Source organism: Anguilla rostrata, chromosome 7 (genome assembly GCF_018555375.3).
Source record: "Anguilla rostrata isolate EN2019 chromosome 7, ASM1855537v3, whole genome shotgun sequence".
NCBI lineage: Eukaryota > Metazoa > Chordata > Actinopteri > Anguilliformes > Anguillidae > Anguilla > Anguilla rostrata.
The window spans coordinates 43,833,653-43,860,474 of NC_057939.1; the positions used below are offsets into that span (position 1 = coordinate 43,833,653).

A 26,822-nucleotide genomic window follows, 5' to 3' on the forward strand; every position below is an offset into this window, starting at 1 on the left:
CAGTTCAAGAATCCCAACAAGGGTATTTTCTATATATTCTCTCTCTCTCTCTCTCTCTCTCTCTCTCAAACACACACACACACACACACAGACACACACACAGGCTGTGAAGCTGACTGCCCACATTTGCACAGGTGCAGTGCGCTCACCTTCACACTGTTTCCCATCCCCCTGGTACCCCGCTTTGCAGATGCACTTGTAGGACTGGGGCGTGTTCTGGCAGAGAGCGTCTATGTGACAGTCATCTGTGGTCTCTGAGCATTCGTCAACATCTGGATGGAACCACAGAAATCACCAAGGGAACATCTGTCAAACGTCATTCAAATGAAAACACATGCGCATAAAACCATTACAGCATGGCAGACGCACATAAGGACCGCTCATAAACGAGACTCCGTTGAGGGGGAATCTTAGTCCAGGAGGGGGAACGACAGACAACAAGAGGTGGCCCATAGAGAGCTAGGTTTATGGCCTAACCTTCCCGAGAAAAAGTCTTATCACACGAACAATCTTATTAGTAAAAATATTATCGCGATATAACGAATATCATCACTTTTACGGCTAAGAGAGGCCACGACCGCTGTAGGATACTCGTGCTCTTCCGCCGCCAAGTGAATAATCCCGAAACATCAAAGCAACAATAATCCAGCCTCCAAGCGACCGATGCCATTTTCTGATGATCCGGCCACCGTTAGCGGAGCCACTCACATCTGGTGCTAATCCGGGCGCACCGTGCGGTTAATAGCCTCTCGTTCAGTTTTTAATTGGCGAGAAAAAAAGTGGTCTGCGTTCGACAGAAAACGGGCACGCGTCTCTGTTTTAACTCTGTTTTAACTCCGTCCACAAGCATTTGTGCCAGAGTGAAATTTCAGATGACTTGCTGCTCTCAATCTCGCCCTTAACAGTTCAAAAATATGTTTTGGGGCCAAGAGTTACATAGTAAGCCTCTCATTTATTTCTTCTCAGAAAGCCGAATATGCTCCACGGTGAGCAGTCATAAAGCCTGCCCAAGCTTCCCAGTAACTGCCCAACAACCCACTTCAATAAAAAGAAATAAAAGATCAAATGCAATTTACAACCGATATTTATACAGATCTGAAGCCAGATTTCTTTCCTCGTGAGTCACTCTGTAGCTTTTCTGTGCCACTGAGCAGAAATATGGGGTCCGTTAAGTTGAACAGACTGACGCGTGTGCAAGTCAGTGTGGTTCTCGCTACTTCTCATTCCAATTTACTATTGAACGCACAGATTATAAGAAGCAAAATGTAGAATAAAGACCATATTTTTAAGGGTGAAATTTCTGTTTTAAATAATTATGATAGATTTACACTCGGTCGTTGTATTATCCTATTCGTGCCTTCAAGGACCACACCACCTTTAAAAGGCTCACCCACATGGAAAAACGGAGCAAAGAACGGTTACTGCTAAAACGCTTTTTCTCTGGTCACAGATAGTCCGAATAAAAGATTGTAGCTTTTCATAATTTGGCTGATTTACCTATCGCAGCTTCACTCGGTTGACCGTTCCAGATGTGCATCTCAAAATTGCTTTTGATTCATCCTCATATTAACACTTAATCAGTGTAAAAGGTTCAGAAATTCCATACATTATAAGAAAACATAAACAGAATTATTACAGCTCATTATTCATTGGGATATTAAGAGACATAAACAGAGAAAAATCCACTGAAAATCCAGATGCAAATAGTTCCAAGAACCCACCCATACCCAAAATTAAATATGCTTTAAAACAATAAAAAAGTACATATTTTAATTTTGGTAGATTCATAGAAAATATATACAAAGTAGCTTAAGAATTATCTGTTCAACGATCCAAGTAGGCAATGTCCAGTCCAACCAAAAGTTAATATTTCCTATTCCTTGCAGTTAAGATGTGCCAACAAACCAGAGACCTTGCTAGTAAATTAATAACACCATAATTTGTATTGCTATAAGGCTAACCGTTAACAGAAAACGCAAATTAATTATTGACAAGAGAAGCTGGAAACGGAATTGTTTTCGAATTACATGCAGGACTATGATAGTCAAAAAGGCAAACGAGAAACCCTTACCTGCAAGCGCAGTGTTTCCCGTCACACCACAAATATTTACGAGGACAAAAAACAAACATAGGTCCCAGGAAAAGCAAATTCTCTCCATTTTAGAAGCGGTGATTGTACGTTGTATTTGTGCCTGTGTTTCTAAGATAAGACCGTTTCGGGTGCTGCCAGCTACACTGCGCGCACCACGTGCGCTGATTGGTTTACGCGCACGAGGTGGTACAAAGTATATTAAGTGGACGAGAGACAGGGACGATGATATGACAGAGAGAGAGAGAGCTTCATTGATGAGAAAAGGGTGGGACCATGATTCTGGTCCGTCACATAGCGAATAATCAGAAGAAATGTGGGTCAATGAAAAATGAAAATTGTCCTGTAGAGACAACAGCAATAATAATGATTATTCAAAGCATTCCACTCTGTTATCAGTTCTGGCTTACCCTACACCCTTTGCATTTAGTAACACTGGGACGTTTTTACATTAAGATTGTGGTAGATGCACGTATTGATATTGAGGAGTCTGTTTTATTTTTAGACATAGAGCAGATTAAATTCAAAAGACAAAAAACTACAGGTTGGATACTTATTTCAGTGACGTATGACCATAAAAAAAACATTATCCAAAGAGGATCATTTTGACTATTTATTGTTATTATTATTATTATTATTATTATTATTATTATTATTGCTGTTGTTGTTGTTACACAAAATTATGTTTTGGGTTGCCTTAACAAAATATTACTTCATTAAATGTTTTATTTCGGGGTCTAATGCTCGGCCTTAAAATAATTTTGACTGAAACCAAACAAATCATTTAGCGCCAGCCGTCTTGAACAAAACTTGACCGGAAAACCCTATCTAAGTATAGCGCCCTCTCCTGGTCCGAGTCAGTTCGGACAGGCAGATTGATTACAAAAAGACAGAGAGCGATAGACAGTCAGAAAGAACAGAGATGGGTAAAGGGTACATAAAATACTAAGAAAAAACGGATAAACTGAGGAAAATACTAAAACTATGCAATTTTGTTCAGATAATATAATTGTTTCATTTTCAAACATTGCATCATTATGGAATTTTAAGAAATAGTTGATGTGATTGCATTTATTTTCTTTTTTTTTTTTTTTTTTTGGTTCGTAGTTCTGGTTTCCGATTAGAAATTACTCCAGTCTGTCATTAGAGTAACTGTAGTTCGGATCATAGACATGTATATAATATATATGTCTATGGTTCGGATGGGGCAGCTGTGCACAGTCTCCTCCTATAAAGTGACAGCGGGCAGCGCCCTGGCCAATCGGCGCGCTGGAGGGAGGGGGTTGGAGGTGTCATGGCGTCTTACACGGATGGGTCGTCTTTAAGTGCTAAATAGTGTCTATTGCTTTACCACCTGAATTGCAGTAAATATCGTGCAAACATCTTCAAAGGAACATATTTTTTAAAATCGAGAATCTAACATGGGGACTGTCCACGCCAGGGTAAATCCACGTGCTGTAACTGAAGGGTGAAACTACTGTGCATGACCTCTGATCGCTTTGCTATGTGCTATGGACACGAGTAGGCCGTAGCTAGCTTGCTAACGTTAAGACTTAGACCTGTCAACATTAAGCTAGAGTGTTCAGAACGGCAAAAAATGAATTTAAATATGGCATATTGCAGAACAAATAATCACATTATATGTAACCTTTCAATGCAGCGACCGTGCTGGATAAATAATTAAAGCTGTAACAAGATCTGCAACGTTATTTAGCCATGGTTCTCGAGAATGTTGCAGTGCTAGTTAGCTAAGTTAGCCAGGGGTTGGTTAATGGCCAGCAGTGCACTGATCGGTATTTCTTCTGACGGTTCAGAGTCTCGACCCCCTTCCAATGCAAGGACCTGACCTTGGGGTGCAAGCTGATGATGTTGACATGGTGGAGGTGGAACCGGAGTCAAAGCAAGAAGTTCTTGAAAACAAAGATGTGAGTACCATGTTTTCAAAGATTTGGCTTACTAAATGTGCTTTTGTTGGAATGATACTGCATAAGGGCACGAAAGTGTGTGGCTATATTCATTATTTTTCTTTAACTGTGGCCACAGAGTCTCGTTAAAGATGAGAACATTAGCGAACTGTCATAAACTGAGATGGTGGTGTACTGAACATCTAGCTGCAGAGTGCTATTACTAGTAGGCTACTGGCGGTTTCGAGCAGAGTGACACCGATTCTTAAATACGTCACTCGTTATTGCTGGTTACACCCACAGCATGCTCACCAGAGGTGATCAAATATTGTATAGCTCAAACTCTAGCAACAGCATTAACTCCTGGATTAAGCTGTTTGAAAATATACGGTATGTTTTTTCTTATTTAGGTTGTAGTCCAACGTGTTCATATAGACGGACTGGGAAGAACTAAAGAGGATATCCTGGGTTATGAAATCGCAGAAGTCTTCGCTGCCAAAAACCTCATAGATGTAAGTATCTTTCACCTTCAGAGAAAAGTTTACAGTTGTATCAAGCATCGCTTTAAAATAACTTTTATCTCAGCAAGAAAAGCTGCAATGTTTTGGTCAATGGACCAAAGCTGCATCGGAAAATACCCAGTAACACTGTCGGTTGTTCAGCTTTGTTGAAAGGTTACTGACGTTTGTATGTCAGTGCCTGGTGACAGTGCATTGTGTGAACGGGCTCTTGTGTGTACAGAAATTGTGGATATTTGTGTCAGGGATGTGCATCTACCTTGCAGGTCATGAAGAAATCACACGAGGCTCGGGCTAAGCTGCTACGGCTGGGCATTTTCAGACAGGTGGAAGTCCTCATCGACACCTCTCAAGGTAGCCAGCAGTACACAGCAACCCCACGGGGTGTAAAAATGAGCATATACTTAGCCTGGCATGAAAACCTGTTCTTTGTGTGTAAGAGGCATTCGTGTGGCTGAAGTTAGTATTTGAATACAGTTTAAATGGTTGAGAAGGCCTGGTTCAATTGATATTGCCTGGAGTGGTTGAGATTTTCTGGTTTAACTGATATTACATGGATAAAATCGATATTGGAAGGTTTGATTAAGAATGCCTGGTTTGTCATGAACGATTTCAGACATCCGCTTTCATGCACAGGAAATGACGCTCTGCCCAATGGGCTTGATGTCACGTTTGAAGTGACCGAACTAAGAAGGATGACGGGAAGCTACAACACAATGGTTGGGAATAATGAAGGAAGCATGGTGAGAACTCTTCTATTTAAGTGCCCATGACCACAGATTTTGTACACCCACCAGATGCTCTGCTCTGTACTCTTAATACTGAAAGCTGTGTCTCCCTGCTGTTGGAGCAAAAACATTCCATTCTGGTCAACCATATTGATAGTCATTGAGGGGCGTGGCCTGTACTGTGGCAATTTCCCATTACTAACCGGAAACTCCTGTATATTGCAGGAGTTGATTATCTGGTGAGTGTAGAGGATCTGTGCTGTGACCAACTGGAGAGCTTTTGACCCATTGAAAAAGCACATTGATCTGTGTGTCAAAGCAGCACTCAGTTGTACATTGGTTATAAGTAGGTCAGGTGACTCAGGTGTGTGGTTTACCTGTACCGTAGGTGCTGGGCATTAAGCTGCCAAACTTTCTTGGGCGTGCGGAAAAGCTCACCTTCCAGTTCTCGTACGGAACCAAAGAGACGTCCTACGGCCTGTCCCTCTTCAAACCTCAGCCTGGAAACTTCGACCGCAAGTACGGCAGGAGCCCAGAACCCAGAGCCACTCCCTGCTGTGACCTATCCAAATATAAACGCACAAAGGCGCTTACAGTTCTAGTCTAAAACTGCAGAGTTTCCACACTGTGTGGCTTCGCAGTTAAAAAAAATAAATAAATAAAAAAAAAAAGTAAACACAAACTACAGTTTTCTCCAGGAAAAGATGGGAACAAACCCTGACACACTCTCCCATCTCACATTTCCTTTTTGTGCTCATTACCACTTATACTTTATACACGTACATACACATACAAACACACACACATGCATGCATGCACACACACAATAATACACATGTGCACGCAAGCCACTCACACAGTGCCTTTCATTATATTTTCCTGTATGATTATTATTGACTATAAGTGAGAGGTATTCAGTCTTGTCCTGGAGAGCTGCAGTCTGCTGCTGGATTTTGCTGTTACTTAGCAGTCGGCTGATCAGTTAAGGCAGCTGATCACACGGGTAATGTCTCAGCTGGATCTTTGGGTCTGAATTGGTGGCAGAATTTTTTGAAAAGCCCAAACCCTGCTGCTCCCCAAGGATAAGCATGAACATGGCTGATGCGTGACACTGATGTGGGATTTATTTTTATTTATTTATTTTTGCAGTTTCTCTGTAAACTTGTACAAAGTCACGGGACAGTTTCCCTGGAGCTCGCTGAGAGAGACCGACCGTGGCGTCTCTACAGAATTCAACGTAAGCAGCCTAACACCCCCTCCCCCCCACACACACGCACACACACACCCCAGCATGGGCCAATGACTGATGGCCAGTATTAAAGTCATCACTGCTGAGATCACAGGGATGCCAATATTACCATTCATCATTGCTACTGTCCGTGATACAGAATGTGTATGTGCGTTCGGGCCGATGTGTTTGGTGATTGTACGTGTGGATCTTTATTGCTGAATGCGAAGCAGTGCTAGTTGCTGTTGACAGTTGGTGTCGGTGGTGAGTGTCAATGCCTGGTGTTGAGATTCGGTGTTGACTCTGCAGTGTTGTCCCCTCTCCTGCAGTTCCCAGTGTGGAAGAGCAATCACACGCTGAAGTGGGAGGGGGTGTGGAGGGAGCTGGCCTGCCTGGCCCGTACCGCCTCCTTCGCCATCAGAGAGGAGAGTGGCCACTCCCTTAAGTCCTCCCTCTCGGTAAGGAAGCCCCTCCTCTCTCCCTGCAGCGGCTCCTGCGGGCAGCCGTTGTTCCAGGCGCAGGTGAGATCCACTCATTCTCTCTCCTCCTTTTCCCCCCCCCTCCCCAGCATGCCATGGTCATTGACACCAGGAACTCCGCTATCCTACCGAGGAAAGGTGCCTTACTGAAGATCAACCAGGTAGGTGTTTGTGCGGGTATGCGCGTGTGTGTGTGTGTGCGTGCGTGCGTATTGCGCGTGTGGCCTGAATCGATCACGTTTTATAGTGCCGGGCTCTAGCTGAACCGGGCTGTCGTTCCCTGGTTTGACAGGAGCTGGCAGGCTACAGCGGCGGTGACGTCAGCTTCCTGAAGGAGGACTTTGAGATCCAGCTCAACAGGCGCCTCTTCTGGGATTCGGTGAGTCGGCTCTTCCCTGTGGGGGGAAACGCAAACTGGGCAGGGAGAGGCTGAGGCAGTGACACTGAGCGTCAGACGCTGGTATACTGGGTACTCTGAGTACTCTAATCAGTACAATAGGTTAGCTGTATGCACTGAGTACTGTCCAAGTACAACTGGTCAGCTGTACTCACTGAGTACTGTAATCAGTGCAACAGGTCTTCTGTACTCGCCGTATACTGTAACCAGTACAACTGGTCACCTGTACTGAGTGCTGTAACCAGTACAGCTGGTCACCTGAACTGAGTGGTAGTTCCATCGTGCGCTGGCAGTGCTGTGTGTCTGTCCAGCTGCTCACCTGCGCTGACAGAGTGGCGTGTGCATTTCAGGTCCTCTCGGCATCTCTGTGGGGGGGCGTGCTCATGCCTATCGGAGACAACCCTGCCAGCATCGCCGACAGGTACGTTTCCACGGTCACCTTCCAGCGCACTGCTCTCCGTGGGCGTGTCACAGCTAGAATACTGCTGGTCAGAATGTCGTGTGGAATGTTAGAAGGTTCTATATATGGATACAATGCTTGGCTGTAAATTACCTTAGCTGGAGTCTAGATTCTCGCTGTGAAATGTATCATGGCTTCCATTTTCTGACTTTGTGTATCACTGTAGACTCTGGCCTCGCTAGAGCGACTCTGATATCATGTGTAATATCTCAGGTTCTACCTGGGGGGTCCCACCAGTGTGAGGGGCTTCAGCATGTACAGCATCGGCCCCCAGAGTGAAGGTGAGCCGCTCCCCCGGTCCAGTCTGCATTCTCCACACACCAGAATTACCCCCACAAAGACCGAAACGGTGTTGACCTGTGACCTTTCACCATTGGTGTTCCAGGTGATTACCTGGGTGGGGAGGCCTACTGGGCAGGCGGGGTTCACCTGTACACCCCCCTGCCCTTCCGTCCAGGCCGCGGGGGATTCGGGGACCTCTTCCGGACGCACTTCTTCCTCAACGCCGGGAACCTGTGCAACCTTAACTACGGTACGCACCTGTGAAATGCCTGTGCAACCTCAACTGTGGTGCATACCTGTACAATTTGACGTAACGTATCTATCGACCTCAACTGTGGTACATATGTTCATAGCCTGTGTAATCTTCTCTATCTATGTACAGTCCATCTATGAAACCATGGCTACCTGTGTACCTGTGCAATCTGACCTGTGTTGGACTCTCAGAGTGATGGCTGTGATCCCTTTAGGACCCTATACACAATACTCCCATTGAGTTTAACATGGTGAACGCAGCGAGCATACAGCATAGCACAGTGAGCATGTGTGCGTTCTCTCCAGGTGACGGGCCGCGGGCTCACCTGCAGAAGCTGGCGGAGTGCATCCGCTGGTCGTATGGAGTGGGCATCGTACTGCGCCTGGGGAACATCGCCCGGCTGGAGCTCAACTACTGCGTTCCCATGGGAGTGCAGAGCGGAGACAGGTACCACACACCTGAGATCACTGCCTCACTCACCTATAGGGGCGACATAGCTCAGGAGGTAAGAGCGGTTGTCTGGCAGTCGGAGGGTTGCCGGTTCGATCCCCGCCCCGGGCGTGTCGAAGTGTCCCTGAGCAAGACACTTAACCCCCAACTGCTCTGGTGAATGAGAGGCATCAATTGTAAAGCGCTTTGGATAAAAGCGCTATATAAATGCAGTCCGTTTACCATTTACCTTAGCTCTGTCCACACCTGCGCATCTGAGAACACGCCTCACCTTAGCTCGGTCCACACCTGAGATCACCGCCTCACCTTAGCTCTGTCCACACCTGTGCAAATGGAAATACTCTCCCCGCCTGGGATCTGCTCACAGCTGCTCACCTGAGCCACATCACCTTAGCTTGCTCACACCTGAGATCCCCATCTTTGCTCCGCCCACAGCTGCACAACTGATTCCTTTTTCCTTGGTTCCTCCCACACCTGATTCCATTTTTCTTTGCTCCACCCACACCTGATTCCTTTTTCCTTGGCTCCACCCACAGCTGCTCACCTACTCACTAGCCCTCCTGCAGGCAATGGAACGTTTTTTTTCAGATCTGGTCTGATTTCGATTTTTCCTTCTCCCTACAGAATATGCGATGGAGTCCAGTTCGGAGCAGGAATCCGCTTCCTGTGATGTCGCCTGCTCCCTAGACCCTACAGCAAAGCATCATGGGAAAGTGCAAGGGGGAACATTTTTTTTTTTTGGCACTTGTGTGCTGTACCGAGTGTAGGCCTCCCAGAGGGGCCCCAAGAAACACCTGGCCCCCAGGGGCCCCGCAGTCCAGGTAGCATAGACAGAGCTCCGCCCACTTGTCATTTACACTCTTTTGTAATACAAGAAATGAGGTTAGGGTTTGGTTTCCAGACCTGGGGCAATTTCATTAAATACTTTCTGCAGATTACTGACTATTTTAAGAAGAAACATCTGTTTTCAATATGATTGTACATTTTGGTCAGTAAGTTGTTTTGCTGGAAATTCTCAGGGATCTGCAGGACTGGAGGGTTTAATTTTTTTTTTTTTGCCAGCATCTCAAGAGTTAAAGTAATTAAAATGTGTATTTGAACCAGGTCTGGTGTATTGCACTTAGACGGACTGATTCAGGGTCAGTCATTGGCACTAACTAGAAAGGAGCTCAGTATTTTCTACCCATTGTGGCTGATCCAGGATCAGTGTATTTGGTACCAAACGGAGAGAAGCAGGTCAGGGCCTCGCATTTGGACTGCAGCCCCTGGAGGTCAGGGGTGGAAACCCCACCATCAGTGCCCTTAGAAGTCATGTTTAAATGTCGTCTGAACTCTGATGCACAGAAATAAAAACGTTAATTGTTTCTCCTGGTCTCACTGTTCAGTTTACCCAGGAAAAAGTGGTAAGGATTTGAGGGGCCCCAGGCTGGACCGGGCCCAAAAATGTTTGGATTGACAGGGTGACATCGGTTTCCTTAAGTGGCCTGGTGTCATGTATTTGCATGGGGTCCATGACCCCTGGCAGGTTCCCAGTGTAGCACATTGTCTTCATGCCACCTAGTCAGTGACTCTTCAAACCTATCAGATATTTAATATTTTTGTTCTGAACAGTCAAAGATCAGTCTCACTGCAGTTAAATCCCAAAACCTCCCATTTTTGGTTCCAATGTTTAGTATAAACAAAATAACACGTTGACAACCTGGGCCCTGTTTCATGAAGCAGGATTACAGAGTTGGCTGCATAACTGCACTGAGTAAAACCTGGAACCCTTCCAAATCTGGAACATGGATTGAAGTAAAAGGAGCTGTTCCAGGTTTTACTCAGTGCAGTTATCCAGCGGTCTTGATAATCCTGCTTTGTGAAACACCCCCCTGATCCCCCTATACTAGAAGAAGGAAGGCAGTAGTTGCCCATCTGGTTTGTCTGTAGGGTCTGTTACCCAGTTTGGCACACCGTGTCTCAGCACTTCTGGTTTCTGCTGATATGGGATCAAGGATTATGGTCTCCTCACAAACCGCCATTCACACTCGAAACCAAACCCAGATTAACTCAACCCTTACGCCTGCTGCATTTATGATTGAAATATTGGTTCTTTTTTATTAACATCCAGTATGTCACAAAGATGCTGTGATTTAATGCACACGATTAATATAAACAAATGCAATTTTCTGTACAAAGGTTTTTAAAAAATCAACAAAAACAAAAAAACTGGCATGTGCCATAAATGTAGAGAAAAAGAGAGAAACCATCCCGGTGGAGGAAGTCGGTTTCCCTCTGCAGGAAGGGGAATTCCCCTGCTCTACCCTGGCCACTCCCTCTCAGTAAGCTGCCCGGCCACACGTTTTCCTGTCTGTTGCTCAAGTAACCAATCAAAATGGGAATGTCGGAGTGTTAAACACAGCAGAGTTACAGGCTTTTGAATCAGAAAAGAAAAAAAACCATTGTACAAAGGAAATTGGACGCGCAGAAACATAACGAAAGTTTGCCATTGTAAACAAGGCACTACACTGAACTTTGTAGGGTACAATTAAAAGGCGCAGATTTTTAATAAGGACAGAAAGGCATCGACGTGCAAGACAAATTTCAATGTGGTACACAGCCATCGATCAGACGTAAGGATAGTAAAAACGACAGAACGCATTTGATGCAACAGAAACGGTAAAAAGTTGCAGTGAAAACGGGATCAGAAAACGGTCAGACTGAGCCGGACTGAGCACTCCGACTCAAACGCGAGACTGGAGAACACAGCGGAATAAACCGGAAGGATTTTTTTTTTGTCCGTGGACTAAATGCAATTTCGTGATCAGAGAGGAGACTGTTTCTTTAGCTCTCACTGTTCCTTGCTCTTTAGATTCGCGTTACAAGATCAACGGTCATTGTCCATGTCCTAAAACAAGACAAATACAAGACAAAACAAGACAAGACATACTCAGGTTATACTTCATATAAGGGGGAGGGACACTGATGATGACATATCAGTACCACCCAATCAAAAAATAAAATAATTAAAATCTGTTCAAAATTCCAATCAAATTGCCACAGCAATCAATTCTTGCAACCGTGAGTATTTGTGACTGCAGGAAGATGGCACAATCCCACAGCTGCGTACATTAGGTTACGTTAGGGAAATCCACAATGCGCTGTTACGAGGAGACAAGCCAATGTTAACCATTTTCAGCAGCGTTCTCTGTCGAGTTCACTAAGCTGCAAAAGCAGGGTTGTAGCTGCGAAGCGCTTTTGCGCGCAACTGAGCGGCTGCCAACGTCCTTCGGTTCATTCGAGCAAGAAAAGGAAGTGATAAAAAGACAAAACTGCAGTCCCTCAGACGAACACTCCTGGTCATCCTGTGCTGTGTGTGTGTTTGTGGGCGGGGGGGTGGGCGGTGTAATGATGAAGGAGAGGTGTGTGAACGGAGCAGGAGTTTTATTAGGAGCAGAGAACAAGACCCGGGCCGGCAGATGCACATTCTGCTAACGTAATGTGAAGGTGGATCCAGAACCAGAACCAGAAGACTCTAATGATGGAACTAGGATTCAGGAAGCCTGGCCCTGTTCAGGTCCTGAAACAGACCAGTCCGAGAGAGAAGGGGTAGGATTACCCAACATCCTTTGCTTCCTGATCACACTACTCTGTCCCACCACCTGCAGTCCAGTCTTTATCCTCTTCCCCCCTCTCCTCTCCTTTCCTCCCTCTCACTCTCTATATTCTCCCTTGCCGCCTCCTCCTCCCTCTCTCTCTCTCTTTCTCCTCTTCTTTTCTCTCTCTCTCTCTCCCTCTTCCCTCTCCGAGAACAGGTGTGTGGGAAGCGCTGCTCCAGTACAGGCTCTCCGCGAGGTGTGAATATCCGTGAGATGCCTAGGGTTAGCCACACCCCCACCTCTCACTTGGGGGCGGGGTCTGAGGCAGGATCACCGGAGGGGTTACTGCTGCCCGATTTGTACGCCTCTTCTGAAAAACAAGCACAGCCAACGAAGAAAAGGGTGTGTTACTTGTACATGAATTCAGTTTGCTTTACACTGGGTCAGTGTGTGTGTATGTGTGTGTGTGTGTGTGTCCGCGCGTCTCACCTCTGTCCTTCCTCTCCTGGTTCTCTTCTGCAGCCGTTTTGTCGGCTCTGAAGAAGATGCGTGCGCTGCTCAGGGAGAAATACAGCAGCTCAAACTCCTGCAAGAGAAATACAAACAGCCTTAAACATCATCCACCTGTTTAACTACATTACCCATGATTACCTGCAGGTGAAGAACAGCCCCGGTTGACTACATTTCCCATGATTACCTGCAGGTAGATGTCAAGCCTCTTTTGGGTGAGGTTCATGGTTTGCAGCAGCTTCTCATCCTGGCCCGAGGCCTGAACATTCTGCTCTTTAGTCACCGCGCTCAGCTCCTTCCGGTACTTATCCCTGACCGACTGGAACCAGTGCAGCGAGTCAAACTCCTGGTATTGATCGAGCAGCTTCAGAATGTAGGCCACACCTGTACACACATATGTACATTAGCACACACGCATACGTTAATGCACACACAGGTATACATGTATAAGTTAATATAGGCACAGGTACATTAATAAACAAACACATCACATGTGCAACATATATGGCTAACTGCATTATCAGGTACACACACACCATATGCATGGTACCACCCATCCATAGCAAAGCATTATACTCAGCAATACTGTTCTATGCTCAGCTATACTCACCCATGTTCCCCTGCTATACTTTTCTATACATTGCTCTACTCTGTTATACCACGCTATACTATGCTATACCTACCCATACCCCGCTGTACTCTAGTCTGCTACATCGTGTACCGTGCAACCCTGTGCTCTGCTCACCCATAGCAAAGCCATCGTCAGTGAAGGCAGCCCCTCCTTTGTTCTTCTTGTTGAGTTTCTCCTTGCAGCCGATGGAGTGCTCCACGAAATTCACCGTCTGGAGGCCAGAGAGAGAGAACAGCACTGGTGTTAGGTAGCCTCTCAGACACTACAAAGCCTCAACACAGGAGCGCAATCAACAAAAATGAATACAATTACTGCAAGTGAAAAATCCCTGACAAACAAACAGACAGACAGAGGCAGACTCAGAGAGATAGGGAGAGTTTTTTTACAGCGCTATAGAGGGCTAGCTGACTCCACACAGATGGGAAGTAAGACTGACTCACCAGTGGAGGCACGATCATGTAGAAGTTCCTGAGGTGCATATTTTTAACACTGCGGAACTCCTGAGCGAACACGCCCACCAGCATCTTAAAGTACTCCGTCCCCTCTGCCGAGTTACTGGTCAGATCACCCAGGACCGAGTCCAGCACGCTGGAACATACACATACGCAGACAGACAAGACACTGCGTTAATTCACCTGTATTTAATCTTACAGTTAGAGCCCACTAAAGTAGTACAATATATCACACTTTCATGTTTAACTGAAACATCAAAGTCACAGGTGAAGTAACCGGTGAGGTCACACGTGAGGTCACAGGCAAGGCGTCCACCTGGCAGCTTTCTGCGTCTCCTCCGAGAGCCCCTCCTCCTTCACCAGCTCCTCAAAGTTCACAATGTCCTCGAGATCCGGAACAAACCTGGAGAACAACGATTATCTGACTGTTAAGCAGTGAAACACCAGCAGCCCTCTCCCAGCGGTGGGTAAGGTAACTCTAACACTGGGCTAGCAGGCCTCTCCCAGCTGTGGGTATGGTAACTCTAACACTGGGCTAGCAGCCCTCTCCCAGCTGTGGGTAAGGTAACTCTAACACTGGGCTAGCAGCCCTCTCCCAGCTGTGGGTATGGTAACTCTAACACTGGGCTAGCAGCCTCTCCAGCTGTGGTCGGTAACTCTAACACTGGGCTAGCACCTCTCCAGCTGTGGTACGGTAACTCTACACTGGCTAGCAGCATTCTCCCAGCTGTGGGTATGGTAACTCTAACACTGGGCTAGCAGCATTCTCCCAGCTGTGGGTACGGTAACTCTAACACTGGACTAGCAGCATTCTCCCAGCTGCGGGTATGGTAACTCTAACACTGGGCTAGCAGCCCTCTCCCAGCTGTGGGTATGGTAACTCTAACACTGGGCTAGCAGCCCTCTCCCAGCTGTGGGTATGGTAACTCTAACACTGGGCTAGCAGCATTCTCCCAGCTGCGGGTATGGTAACTCTAACACTGAGCCACTGGCAGGCAGAGCAGTACAGGCCGATTCTGGAACCTTCCCTCTCACCTGATGGCGCTGCTGCAGCAGTGGAGGCCTCCAGAGCGGATCATGCGCACGTAGCCCATAGCATTACCTGTGAGGAGGAGGAAGCTCAGTCAGGTTATCAGTAGTAATGTAGTGCAGTCACGCAGCTGCACAGTGATGCGTTGCCACGGTGACGTCTCACCTATCTGACTGATGAGCTGTCTGAACTGGTCCAGGTAGCTCTGTCCATCGGGGGTGATTCCCAGCTTCCTGATCCCGCGATTGAACTTCTCCGCCCGCTCAAAAGGGTACTGCACAAACACATCATGGCCACCAGGGGCAGCAAAAAGCAGGAGCTCAGTCTGGATTCTGTGATGGGGCCTGGCCCCAGTGTTACCCATCATGCATTTAGGACAGCAGCTATTGCACACCTCTCTGTGACTGCAACTTTGTTTTTGTCAAGGAAGAACCATTGTAAGCTGCTGGTTAATGGGAATCTGAGTTGGATCTCCAAGCAAGAAGGTTAGTGATGAAATAGAAATTGTTTGGGGGGGGGAAGAAGGAGCGGGTGATGCGGGGGCCATGTCTCCCACCTTCTGATCAGACTGGTCTTTGGTCTCCCTGAAGAAGCGAATGTCCTTGATCAGACGGGACTTGATGTGTTCGTCGTACATGAACTGGCTGAAGATGTAGAACTTCTTCCGTAGGAACTGGTAGGTAAAATTCACCTGTGGGCGAATCAGACAGGGAAGCGGTCACATTCAACACCGATAACAAATCTGACGCGCTCATTCCACATTAAATGTGAGCGATTAAAAAATTATCAGCGCCATTTCCTTTGTCTAAATGTGTCAGACCGGCTAGATGTTAATTAAGAGACTAATTAAACTCCAGACACTGCTTTCTTTGAAGGCCTCTGGACAAGTATGCTCTCAGGAAGTCTTCCACATGAAAATAGGAGAGGTAAGGATCTGTTCCATCTTTTAAGACTTTTATTTTATTAAAATTATTTCATTTTGATTTTAACTGTGTGTTGCCTTTTTACATTTGGTACATTTTTATGGACATACTTTTTGAGCTGTAGCCTATTTATGCAGGGGAGGGGGGGTGCGTTTTACCATCATCACCATCTCTCTGTTGTTTCTCTTGATGTTGTTATTATTCACTGTATTTTATAGTGGTACCGTCTTCATCACCATCATCATCATCATCATCATCATCATTGTCTCCAAGTGTTAATATACCAGCGCGCCCCCCTCCTCACCGTGGTGTTCATGATGCCCGTGCCGTGGGTCCGGATGGAGTTGGCGATGTGGCGGATGTTGATGGTGTTCAGGTGCTTGTTGTTGCTGGTCCTCTCAATGAAGATCTGGAGAAGCAGAAAGGAGATTCAGAGGCCCTAGCTTGGGGAGGGCAGGGGGGACTTTAGTGTCCTCTCTTAAACCCAGATCAGGGGTGGGGGGGGGGGGGTTGCAGACAGGAGGCTCACCTGGTTGTTCAGGTTGTACAGGTAACGTGAGACAAACACGTGGATGTTCCTCATGATCTCGAGAACATCCAGACCCTGAGGAGGAAAACATGCAGAACATGTTTCAAATATGTACTTAACCCAAATGTGGACACACTCTCACACTATCACTCAAATGTAAAACATATTTACTCTCTCACACACACTCACACACTCACACACTAAAGCACTAAAGCACTAAAGCACTCATACTCTTACGCTCTCAAGCACTCACACTCTCACACTCTCAAGCACTCACGTGATCTCACGCTCTCTGACGCACACACACACATGCACACCCACCTGTTCCAGGGTCTGGCTGGGCAGGTGCGCTTCGGTCATCAGCAGGCCGTAGCGCTGGGTTGCCAGGTTTCTCATCTCGCTGTAGGTGGCCCAGTCGTGCAGCGCCACCGTGGTCAGGTTATAGAAGGTCTTATCCAGGTAGTGTGTCACATAGGCTGCAGGAGAACAGACAGAGAGAGTGTGAGACAGGTACAAGGGTGTGGCAGAGAGAGTGTGAGACATGCAAAGGGGTGTGGCAGAGAGAGTGTGGGACAGGTAAAGGGGTGTGGCAGAGAGAGTGTGGGACAGGTAAAGGGGTGTGGCAGAGAGAGTTTGAGACAGGTACAAGGGTGTGGCAGAGAGAGTGTGAGACATGCAAAGGGGTGTGGCAGGAGAGTGGTCGGTATGCAGAGGTTAGCAGGTGGTGTGGCAGAGAGAGGTTGGCAGGTACAGGGGTGGCAGAAGAGTGTGGGTCACAGGTAAAGGGGTGGCAGAGAGAGTGTGGGACAGGTAAAGGGGTGTGGCAGAGAGAGTTGAGACAGAAAGGGGTGTGGCAGAGAGAGTTGGGACATGTCAAGGGGTGTGGCAGAGAGAGTGTGGGACAGGTAAAGGGGTGTGGCAGAGAGAGTGTGGGACAGGTAAAGGGGTGTGGCAGAGAGAGTTTGAGACAGGTACAGGGGTGTGGCAGAGAGAGTTTGGGACAGGTAAAGGGGTGTGGCAGAGAGAGTGTGGGACAGGTAAAGGGGTGTGGCAGAGAGAGTGTGGGACAGGTAAAGGGGTGTGGCAGAGAGAGTTTGAGACAGGTACAGGGGGTGTGGCTCACCTTTGATGTCGATGAAGCGGTTGAAGAAGCGGATGGGTTTGAGGGAGAACAGGTGAGCCAGGTCCTTCATCCCCACCTTAAAGGGGTTCCTGTCGTCCAGTTTGAGGTGTGTGTGGACGGACAGACGGAGGTCTTTCTCTATCTCCTTACACAGCTTATCCAGGAGGTGCTGAGAGAGACAGAGGGAGAGAGCAGGGGAGCAAATTAAATTGATTCGTTCAACTTAAGTGGGAGTTTAAAATTTGAGAGTAAAATAAATCCCTCTTTCCCTCTTGCACTCCCCGTCTCTCGCTCACCTCCTTAAACACCTGCATGGTCTCCGTGTCATAGCTCTCAAGCAGCTGGTCACATGACTCCAGGTGTCTGGCGTGCAGCATGGTGGGGACGCAGTCTCTCAGAGCACTGAACATGTACTGAGAACCAATCAGGGTAGTAGGAGATCGGGTGCCAGCCAATCAGAGTGGAGGAGAAAGTACACAAGCCAATCAGTGAGGTGGAGAGAAAAAAACAGCCAATGAAATGCTGATTTGGGAGTACGATGGCAAGTGGACTCACGTGAAGCCGCGCTGCGTCCACCGCGCTGTCGTAGACATCGTCCAGGTAGATGGGGAAGACCGCGCGGTGCCAATACAGGAAACTGCAGTCACACTGAACCTTCACCCTGAACACCAGAAACATCTACCCTCAACACTGAACCTTCACCCTGAACACCAGAAACATCTACCCTCAACACTGAACCTTCACCCTGAACACCAGAAACATCTACCCTCAACACTGAACCTTCACCCTGAACACCAGAAACATCTACCCTCAACACTGAACTTTCACCCTGAATACCAGAAAGATTGGTGTGTATGTGTTTCTGTCTGTGTATGTAATCTGTGTGTGTGTGTGTGTGTGTGTGTGTGTTATATATTTTACCTCTCTCTCAGCTCACTGATCAGGTCCAGTTTCTTCAAAACCAGCTGCAGGGGCAGCAGCTCCTCATCCTTAAATGTTTTCTACAGGAAACAGAGAACACACAGATTACACAGATTATACACACATACACACACACACAGATTACACACATACACACACACACACACACACACTCTCTCGTACCATCTGGGTTCCCACGCTGAGAGCGAGCGACACCACCAGCCGCCGTTCCCACGTGCTCGGGCCGTTCAGAGCGTTCTCCGCCAGCACCAGCGCCGACAGCACGTCCAGCCGCTGCTCGCTGTACTTCTTGTCCGAGATCACTCGTTTCTGCGGGACGCAGTTACCGTGGTTACCGCGCGCGTCCTACCAGCCCGTCCAGCAGGGGGCAGCAGAGGGCGCTGTGTCACTCACCTTGGCCGTGGCGATGGAGGCGAGCGCCTGGGACTGCAGCTGCTGGCTGATGTGGGACACGGAGTCAGCGACCACCATGGAGCGCCTGTGGAACGTGTGCTCGACCGCCTGGAGCACCGACACCGTTACTGAACACCAACACCACTACTGAACACTGTTACTGAATACTATTACTGAACACCAGCACCATTACTGAACACTGTTACTGAACACAGTTACTGAACACCAGCACCATTACTGAACACAGTTACTGAACACCAGCACCATTACTGAACACAGTTACTGAATACTATTACTGAACACTGTTACTTAGCACCAACACTGTAACTGAACACCAGCACTGTCCCTAAACACTAACTGAACACAAACACCATAACTGAACACCAATGTTGCAGGAGCACCACAGCACTGCAGTGAAACAGTGAAAACTTTCCATGGGCCTTTCCCCTGTACCTTGAGCAGCTCCACCAGCCTGCACAGGGCCTTCACCGTGGTCTTGGTCATGGGCTTCTGGGTGGACATGTACAGGTTCATGGTGGTTCTGATGATGATGCCGATTCCATATGCGTACAGAATGCCCTGTAGGAGAGTTACATCACCATTATTTATCCCAGTAATGAATACTTCCTCCCACTCACATTCAACATCATTGAATGTAATCATCACTTCCTGTACACAGACACACCTGAATATGATCATTACTTACACGCAGACACACCTGAACTTGCACAGACACACCTGAACATCATTACCTGTACACAGAGACACCTGAACATCATTACCTGCACAAACACACCGCATCTGCTGCTCAGATCTTCGGCGAACTTGTCGCTCCGTTGCTCTTTGGACAGAATTGACTCCATCTTCATCATCCACGAAGTGACAAACACATAGTAGGACTGCACATCCCTACACAAGAGCATGACGGGAAACAAGAAGTGTCATAAAAAGGCATGTCCTCCACTTCCATACGTATTCCATAAACTGTCCTATGATAACATTAGCACAGCTACTTAACTGTGCTTTTCAGCCAGACAGGGTGATAGAGGGACAGACTGATGGAGGGATAGAGACAGAGACAGAGGACAAGAGAAGAGTGATAGATGATGAGCATAGAGAGGCGTATTGGAGAATCGTGCTTTTAGCTGTGAAAGATGTATAAAAACAGAGTGACAAGACAGAGGTAGGTGATAGAGTGAAGAGGGAAGAGTGATAGTGATAGAAAAGAGCGGATTGTGTACTGTGAGAATCAGAGCTTTCTGCTGTAGGGGAATAGAGGAACAGAGTGGTAGAGGAATGGACTGATAGTGATAGAAGAATAGAGTGATAGTGAAGGGGTGACAGATGTATGTACTTTTTTAAAGTCTGTTTTCTGTTGCAGAGAGATAGGGTGATAGTGATAGAGAGCCAGAGGGATGGAGACAGAGTGATAGAGTGACAGAATTAAAGCGACAGGACGACAGAGGGAGAGACGTGCGTACTTGGTCAGGCTCTGTGCTTTCTGCTGCAGGAAAGCTTCTCTCTGAGCTTTGATGCTCTGCAGACTCTTCTTGTCCATCAGTTTGGCTGCGGCCGGAACTTTAGTCATCAGGAAGGAGTCGGAGAACCAGATGATGTTCGCAGTGAGCGTTACAGCCGGGACCTGCGGAGAGAGGGAGCGATCAGTGCACACACACACACACAGACACACACACAGACAAACACACACGCGCACACACACCTTCTTGCAGATGTCCAGCAGGGCTTTGTACAGCTTCTTGTCGACGGCTCTGAAGATGTGAAAATGAAGCACGAACAGCCCACAGACGCCAGCATACTTATCCCTCTGATCGATCTCTGACGGCTCACCTGGAACATACAGCATGGTAGTCAGAGCCACACCCACAGGGCACAGAGCCACACCCACAGAGTACACAGCCACGCCCACAGGGCACAGAGCCACACCCACAAAGCCATGCCCACAGGGCACAGAGCCACACCCACAGGGTACACAGCCACACCCACAGGGCACAGCATCACGCCCAGGAAGGGCAGCGCAACATATCACCGATGACCCAGATACTTAATTAATAAAGAAAACAAACCCACAGCAACATACCGAGCTTGGACTCCACGTTGGTGAAGATTGTCCGGATATTGAGGGCGAACTCTTCCGCGAAAGCGCTGTTTTTGGACACGGAGACACCCTCTCCTGGGTTATCAAACCTCTGCTCCACACATGCCTAAGCAGTAACGACAGGGGTGTTAAACGCCAGCGGTTTGTCTCTCTCCACACACACACACACAATGACCGTTAATTTTGCAAGAAGGGAGTTGAGAAATACTGCGGCACCAGAAAGCTCAGACAGGAAGTGAGGTAACAGGTCACCTGGAAGATCATGCCGTCCAGCAGCTGCCCCTCCAGTTTCAGTAGAAGCTTCTCAAACGGCTTCAGCTTGTCCTCCGGGATTGCAAACTTGGAGGGGTTGTGGTGTACGGATTTGAGTAACCTAGGCAACGAGCAGAGAGCTCAGCAACTCCCCATGGCATGCGTGTGCATGTTTGCGTGTGTATGTACAGGTCATCAGTCACTGTGCACATGTGTATACATGCGTGTGCCTATGGGCATGTGTTATGCATGTGCAGACCATACTAGGCCTCACCTCTTGTACATCTTCCAGTGCTCTTTCAGGGTGCTGTGGTTCTCCATAATCTCATCCAGGGTGATGAGCACCACCAGCAACTCCCCCAGCTGCTCGTACACCGTCTGCACAAGAGAGAGGCATTATGGGTACGGTATAAATAACCCATCCATTCATTCATCTATAAAGGAAACTGAAAAGGGCTGTTCTTCGTAAGCTCGCTCTCCTGTGGCATTGTGGGAATGCTCATGCTTTATCTTCAGCCAAACTGATGAATCACATTCACTCTTCAGACTGTTTGTTTGCGTTCGGGTTACTGTACCTGAAAGTGAACTCCAGATGACTCGATGATTTTTGTGGAGCCCCTTAAAGGGAAAAAAAAGAGCAGAACTTAGAGAAGTGACTGTGTGCTGCTATGGGATGCTGCATTATGCTCTGGTCCGTGCTACGCAGGCGATGTAATAAGTTCTCGCTTGTGCTACGCTCAGTACGCTGTGCTACGCTATGGCCTGCAACACACTAGATACCGTGTTACGCTCTCTCACTTGCTGCTGTTGTAGAGGGAGGCCAGCTGGTGGATCACGTTCACCACAACCTCGAAACAGCGAGACACGAAGCACGATAGCTCCTGCAACATAAACAACAGACACAGATTAATGCTCATGTCACTGTCTCTCAGACACACGCGCACACACGCACACACACACACACAACACAGAGATTAATGCTCATGTGTGTGTCTCTCTCTCTTTCTCTCTCTCTCTCACTCTCTGTCTTTCACACACACACACGCACACATGCACATACGCACAAACGCACACGCACAAACACACACCCACTCACCTGCAGGAAGGATATAAAGCGCCCCATCTGCACCTGGGACTCCCCCTCCAGCACAGAGGTGTCCGACACTGAAACACACACTTCCTGTCAGCCACAGAACAGTGAGGACCAATCACAGCGCTCAGGCACAGGTCACCAAGGAAATGTTGCACACTGTCAGTTACTATTGGCTGGAAAACTCTGCAAGGCTATTTAGTGGCCATTTTCCCTTTCATTTCCTAGAGCTGGGGTCCCCAACCCAGAAAAGGAACTGACTCCAACTCTGCACTGTACACACAAGAAGAACTGTATACAAAATCATTTAACCAGAAAAAATGTTAGCCCAGTTTATAAATATTAACTATCTCAGGTAAAATCAATGCTAGGATGCCTTCATCTTCAAATCTTCCTGTAATGTATAAGAATGAGTTGTGCTTACCTCCTTCCCCATAGTACAGAAGACCATTGTAGAATTTAGTTTCAGCCTGCAGAGTGAGGGCAAATTCAATTAGAGTTTGTTGGATTTTTGCCATAAAACACAGCTCGTCAATCATCTTAAAATAGCCACAGCTAGACAACAACAGAAGAAGCAGCTTATCTTTAGTGTTTCTAAAGGCAACAAGAGGATAAAAAAACCTGTCTCCCAGTATCCTTAAAGCAACACATTAACCCCCATATCTTCAAGCATTCTTAAACCAAACGCTGCAGTCTGGCTGTTATTTTAATGACTTTATCATCAAAAAAAAAGCGAGAACTATTAAAGGCAATGCAGACTTCACATGATCCCACAATGCACCGTAACACAGGCAGCCAGGGAGTTCACACTAAAGGAGATTTAATAAAAACGGTGAAATTCTTACCTCGTATTTCAGTTTTTTGATTTCGCTACAGAGAGCGGCGAAGACAGTGATAACTTTGTTCAGGACCTGAGGGACACCCACAAAGAGAGACCCAAAAAAAAAACATACAAAGCATGAAAGCAGAACAGACTGCTGACTTCTCTCTTCTGGAAAACTCGTCAAAATGTTTGGACAGCATTCAGTCACAGAAAAGAATAAGCACACTTGAGGACAGGAACAGGATATTCAGCCCACATACGCTTGTTATTCATGTCAAACTCAAGCCCCAGAGCGTCAACGTCGGCAGATTTTCAGCGCGTTTTGGCACTGAAGCGCTGAATTTAAGTTAGAGATTGGTTACAAAGTCCACAAAACTCGTTTCCAAGGTCTAAATAGGAGGAATCATCCAAAACCTGCAGGTGCTGTGGCTCCTAGGAAGGGATTTGAGATCCTTTGTCTAGAGTTTATCCAGCAGTGTGTCAAGCTAAACCTGGACTAAGATTATCCTGAAGGTTTCTGCCTCGATCACATGACCACACAAGATGGTCTGATCAAAGGCTGCTTAAGGTTATTGCATAAATACGGATGATGTTAGACTACCAGCATGGGCGAGGAGAGAAGAAGGTCGAGGAGAGAAAAGGGCGGGGGGGGGGGGGGTGGGGGAGAAGGGGACGGGGAGAGAAGGGAGCCAGGTGAAGACGTCCCCAGCAGAGGTATCTTACCTTGTTGTCTGTTTTGATCAGCTCCAGGAGTGAGGACTGCTCATAGGGGACAAGCTAAAGGGACAGATGCAGAAACACACTGAAGAGAGCGTCTCACAGGAGATGCGCACTGACACAAATGCACACGCACACTCACACACGCACACACAAAGCAGTGCAAGGTGGGGAGTGCAGTTTTTGGGCTGTGGTGTATGGCGTTTGGGGTGTCAAATTGCACCTTCAGAGCAATGGGGTCCAGGGTGAAGTCCCACACGTCTCCGATGGAGTCATCGAGCGCGTCCTCGATGCCACGGAGCTGGGACGTGTACTCTTCCAGAAACTTCCCATAATTCTTCAGTTGCACCTCCGTGTGGATCTCTGGGAAAAGGGGAAGAGCAGGGATTCAGTGGCTACACGGTACTCAAAACATGTTACACGGCTGTGAGACGCTACTCGACAAACATGCCACAGGGCTAAAACAGGCGACAGGCCCAAACCTGCTACTACCTGCCCTGTTAACAAATTTTATCCTACATGCGAGACGTTCCTTTTCAGCACTAAACATTAGAATGACACTAGTAAGATATTATGAGGGAAAGAGAGTGTAACACAAGCAGGTTAGGCTATCATTTTGGCAACATCCAGAATGCCATTGTGAATAACAGAAAAAACACTTTACAAAATGGATAGCCATTTACTGAGAAATACCTATTGTTATATTACTTGTGGGAGTCTTTTGAAGTAGGAGTCTGCAAATTTTGTTTGCTATTCTAGCTGTGCAAGAACAGTATGGAAATGGACCAATCAAAATCCGCAGGATTTCGCCTACACTGACGTTTCAGCTGAACACATTTACAGACACAGCCTGTCAGATACAGAGTCTAGAAGCGGGCCAGACCGTTTGAAATGAACACGAACAACCTACAGTCTTTTGCAATTCCACGAACGTCTTCTCCATTCAGACGCAGTGTTTTCGCAAGATTGTGTCTGACTTCACTAAGTGAAACATGGCGTTCGGTGTGTGTGTGTGTGTGTGTGTGTGTCTGTTAACCAGCTAGCCTACTCAGCATTCAGACCGGGTTATGCGCGCATGTAATTCAAGTCTACTCACAAAAATAAAAGATCTGGCTAGCAACCGTCCTTGCTCGTAAGCTAATTAATTCTGCATGACTTTACAAGCAGCTTGAGGACATAATACAGCCACTAAGCTATAGACACCCGTCCACAATAAAGCACTGCGACAATCGCGACAGATCGATTCCAGACGTGACCAAGCGCACCAAATAAATATTTATTGCGCTCAGCCGGGCCAACTTCGTAGCTTGAGCTTTTTACCCAGCTAGCTATCGTTAGCTGGCTGCTCAGGGACAATGGTTCACTGCAGGCACAGAGTAGACAGCTTGCACACAGCTCCAAGTTATTATAGCTAGAGTATCTGTGACCATTAACAACCCACCCATGCGATGTAAAACGACACAAGATGACTGTTCTAAGCTGATGGAGCAGCTAACTTGTTTGCTGCTGCTAGACAGCGGTATGATTCAATCAGAAACATTATCGATAGCTAGCTAACAAGCTTGTTTTTTGGATCGGGCTACTTTCTACTATCTACTTCCGCACAAGTACAGCTTACTAAATAACATGTCAAATACCTCATTAGCGCACCATAATAAAATATAAAATATCTTACTTTGCGACCCATCGTCAAATCGGTCAAATTCCCAGTCTGGAGAAGAAATAGCTTCCACTGCCATCATAACAAACCCGACACCGCTGTCAGGCCGCTTATCTGTGGGACTGGCAGCCAGAGAAAGTGAAACGGAGGAGCTGCGGCTCTCCCGTGACTTACCTCATGATCTATCACGTCTAGGTCTTATCATTATGGGAAATGTAGTTTAGAAGGCGCAGGGCGATGCTTCGTAACTTCAAGTGCTTGTTTTCAGCGGTTACTTTGATGTTTTTGTTACCCGCTTTAACTTATAATTGACATACATCTTCGTTTCAGCAATAACATATTTTTCCTGGAGAAACTGTATTCATGATATAAATAAAACAGCCACCACTGACGACAGAAAACTTTTGGATATTTTGGACAGACCGCAGTTAATAGAAGCCAGTCAGTGACTTCGTTCTGATATATTTTCATTTCTTATTTGTTTGGAACCTAATGCCAGTCCTCTTTTCCCATTTCAACTTGTACTATATCAGAAGAAAAGGTTCCAAATGGCTTTTCTGTTTATAGAGGATCGGACCCCATCTAGTGCAAGTGTTCTTGGTAAGACAAAATGTTTCTGTATGGGAACACCTACCGTAAAGGGTTTTATAAAGAACTAAAAAGGGTTCCCCTATGGAGACAAGCCAAAGAACACTTTCTCTGAGTGTATAGTCTAGGCCTCTAGATGACCACAACTAAACAGTATGACAAAGCCTTTTGTTATACTGATATAACCCCCTTTAAAATAAAATGTCACATATAAATTCATGTGAAAAAGCAAATTACTTTTTTACAACTTAATTAAAACTGTCATTTGCTTTTTTCAGGTGTATTATGAAGTTTCATTTGTTTTCAAATTTGATGCTAATGAAATTAGCATTTATCCTGCAAACCTCATTGTCGAATCAGATCATTTTTACTTAAGAACCACAGGATGGCGCTAGAGACCCACGATTTAGTGCTGTAGATGCTCACGTGAGGAATGTGCTGAGAGACGTTTATTTCAGGGCTCATATTTTTACATACTGTACCTGGGTGCTAAGACATTCCAGCAGTGAGAGACTGGGAGTGAGCTGGTCCTAGGGTCTGCAGTATGCTTTCACTGGTGGCTTCTTTTAAGCCTCAGGAACCCTGACGATTTTATACTGTGTTCAGGAGTCCTTGAATTGCTTGTGTTTAGCCTTTCATGCTTTCTGCAACCAATACATAGAGCTTCCCATCACATG

General features: G+C 46.8%; 3 protein-coding genes across 6 annotated transcripts in view; 1 reads left to right on the top strand and 2 right to left on the bottom strand.

Moving 5' to 3' along the window:
- Nucleotides 1-2,265, bottom strand: part of LOC135259789 (signal peptide, CUB and EGF-like domain-containing protein 1) — a 29,887-nt gene extending 27,622 nt beyond the window's left edge. For 2 of the 3 annotated variants that reach the window (XM_064344530.1, XM_064344528.1), the window contains exons 1-2: nt 2,072-2,265; nt 150-272 (exon numbers count right to left, since the gene is read on the bottom strand). In XM_064344530.1, coding sequence (XP_064200600.1) covers nt 150-272; nt 2,072-2,159 — 211 coding nt within the window. In that variant the 5' untranslated portion in view covers nt 2,160-2,265. Of the gene's footprint in view, nt 1-149; nt 273-1,497; nt 2,036-2,071 lie in introns of those variants that run through there. The other variant, XM_064344529.1, reaches the window with a different exon arrangement.
- Nucleotides 2,266-3,342: 1,077 nt separating this feature from the next.
- LOC135259794 (sorting and assembly machinery component 50 homolog A) lies at nt 3,343-10,152 on the top strand. Of its 2 annotated transcripts, none has more exons than XM_064344534.1 (15): nt 3,343-3,531; nt 3,904-4,014; nt 4,404-4,505; nt 4,778-4,865; nt 5,148-5,254; nt 5,628-5,758; nt 6,389-6,476; nt 6,797-6,925; nt 7,036-7,107; nt 7,239-7,325; nt 7,694-7,764; nt 8,017-8,083; nt 8,179-8,335; nt 8,644-8,785; nt 9,413-10,152. In XM_064344534.1, exons 1-15 carry the CDS (start codon nt 3,511-3,513, stop codon nt 9,456-9,458), a joined length of 1,419 nt encoding a protein of 472 aa, XP_064200604.1. In that variant the 5' UTR covers nt 3,343-3,510; the 3' UTR covers nt 9,459-10,152. The 2 variants fall into 2 exon arrangements, with proteins under 2 accessions (XP_064200604.1, XP_064200605.1); XM_064344535.1 differs by having other exon boundaries at nt 3,344-3,531; nt 8,017-8,084; nt 8,189-8,335.
- washc4 (WASH complex subunit 4) lies at nt 9,828-25,731 on the bottom strand. Its single transcript, XM_064344533.1, has 33 exons — nt 25,573-25,731; nt 24,121-24,260; nt 23,904-23,957; nt 23,203-23,268; nt 22,782-22,827; nt 22,364-22,431; nt 22,066-22,148; nt 21,843-21,885; nt 21,542-21,645; nt 21,268-21,388; nt 20,998-21,121; nt 20,620-20,747; nt 20,381-20,541; nt 19,682-19,808; nt 19,353-19,478; nt 18,900-19,007; nt 18,669-18,815; nt 18,486-18,565; nt 18,120-18,225; nt 17,861-17,977; nt 17,565-17,733; nt 16,763-16,917; nt 16,442-16,516; nt 16,217-16,321; nt 15,546-15,680; nt 15,155-15,263; nt 14,995-15,061; nt 14,276-14,362; nt 13,948-14,095; nt 13,622-13,718; nt 13,064-13,260; nt 12,856-12,952; nt 9,828-12,736 (listed from the first exon to the last, which is right to left on the bottom strand). The coding sequence occupies exons 1-33, from the start codon at nt 25,637-25,639 to the stop codon at nt 12,669-12,671; spliced, it is 3,525 nt and encodes a 1,174-aa protein (XP_064200603.1). The 5' UTR covers nt 25,640-25,731; the 3' UTR covers nt 9,828-12,668.
- Between the last annotated feature and the right edge of the window lie 1,091 nt (nt 25,732-26,822).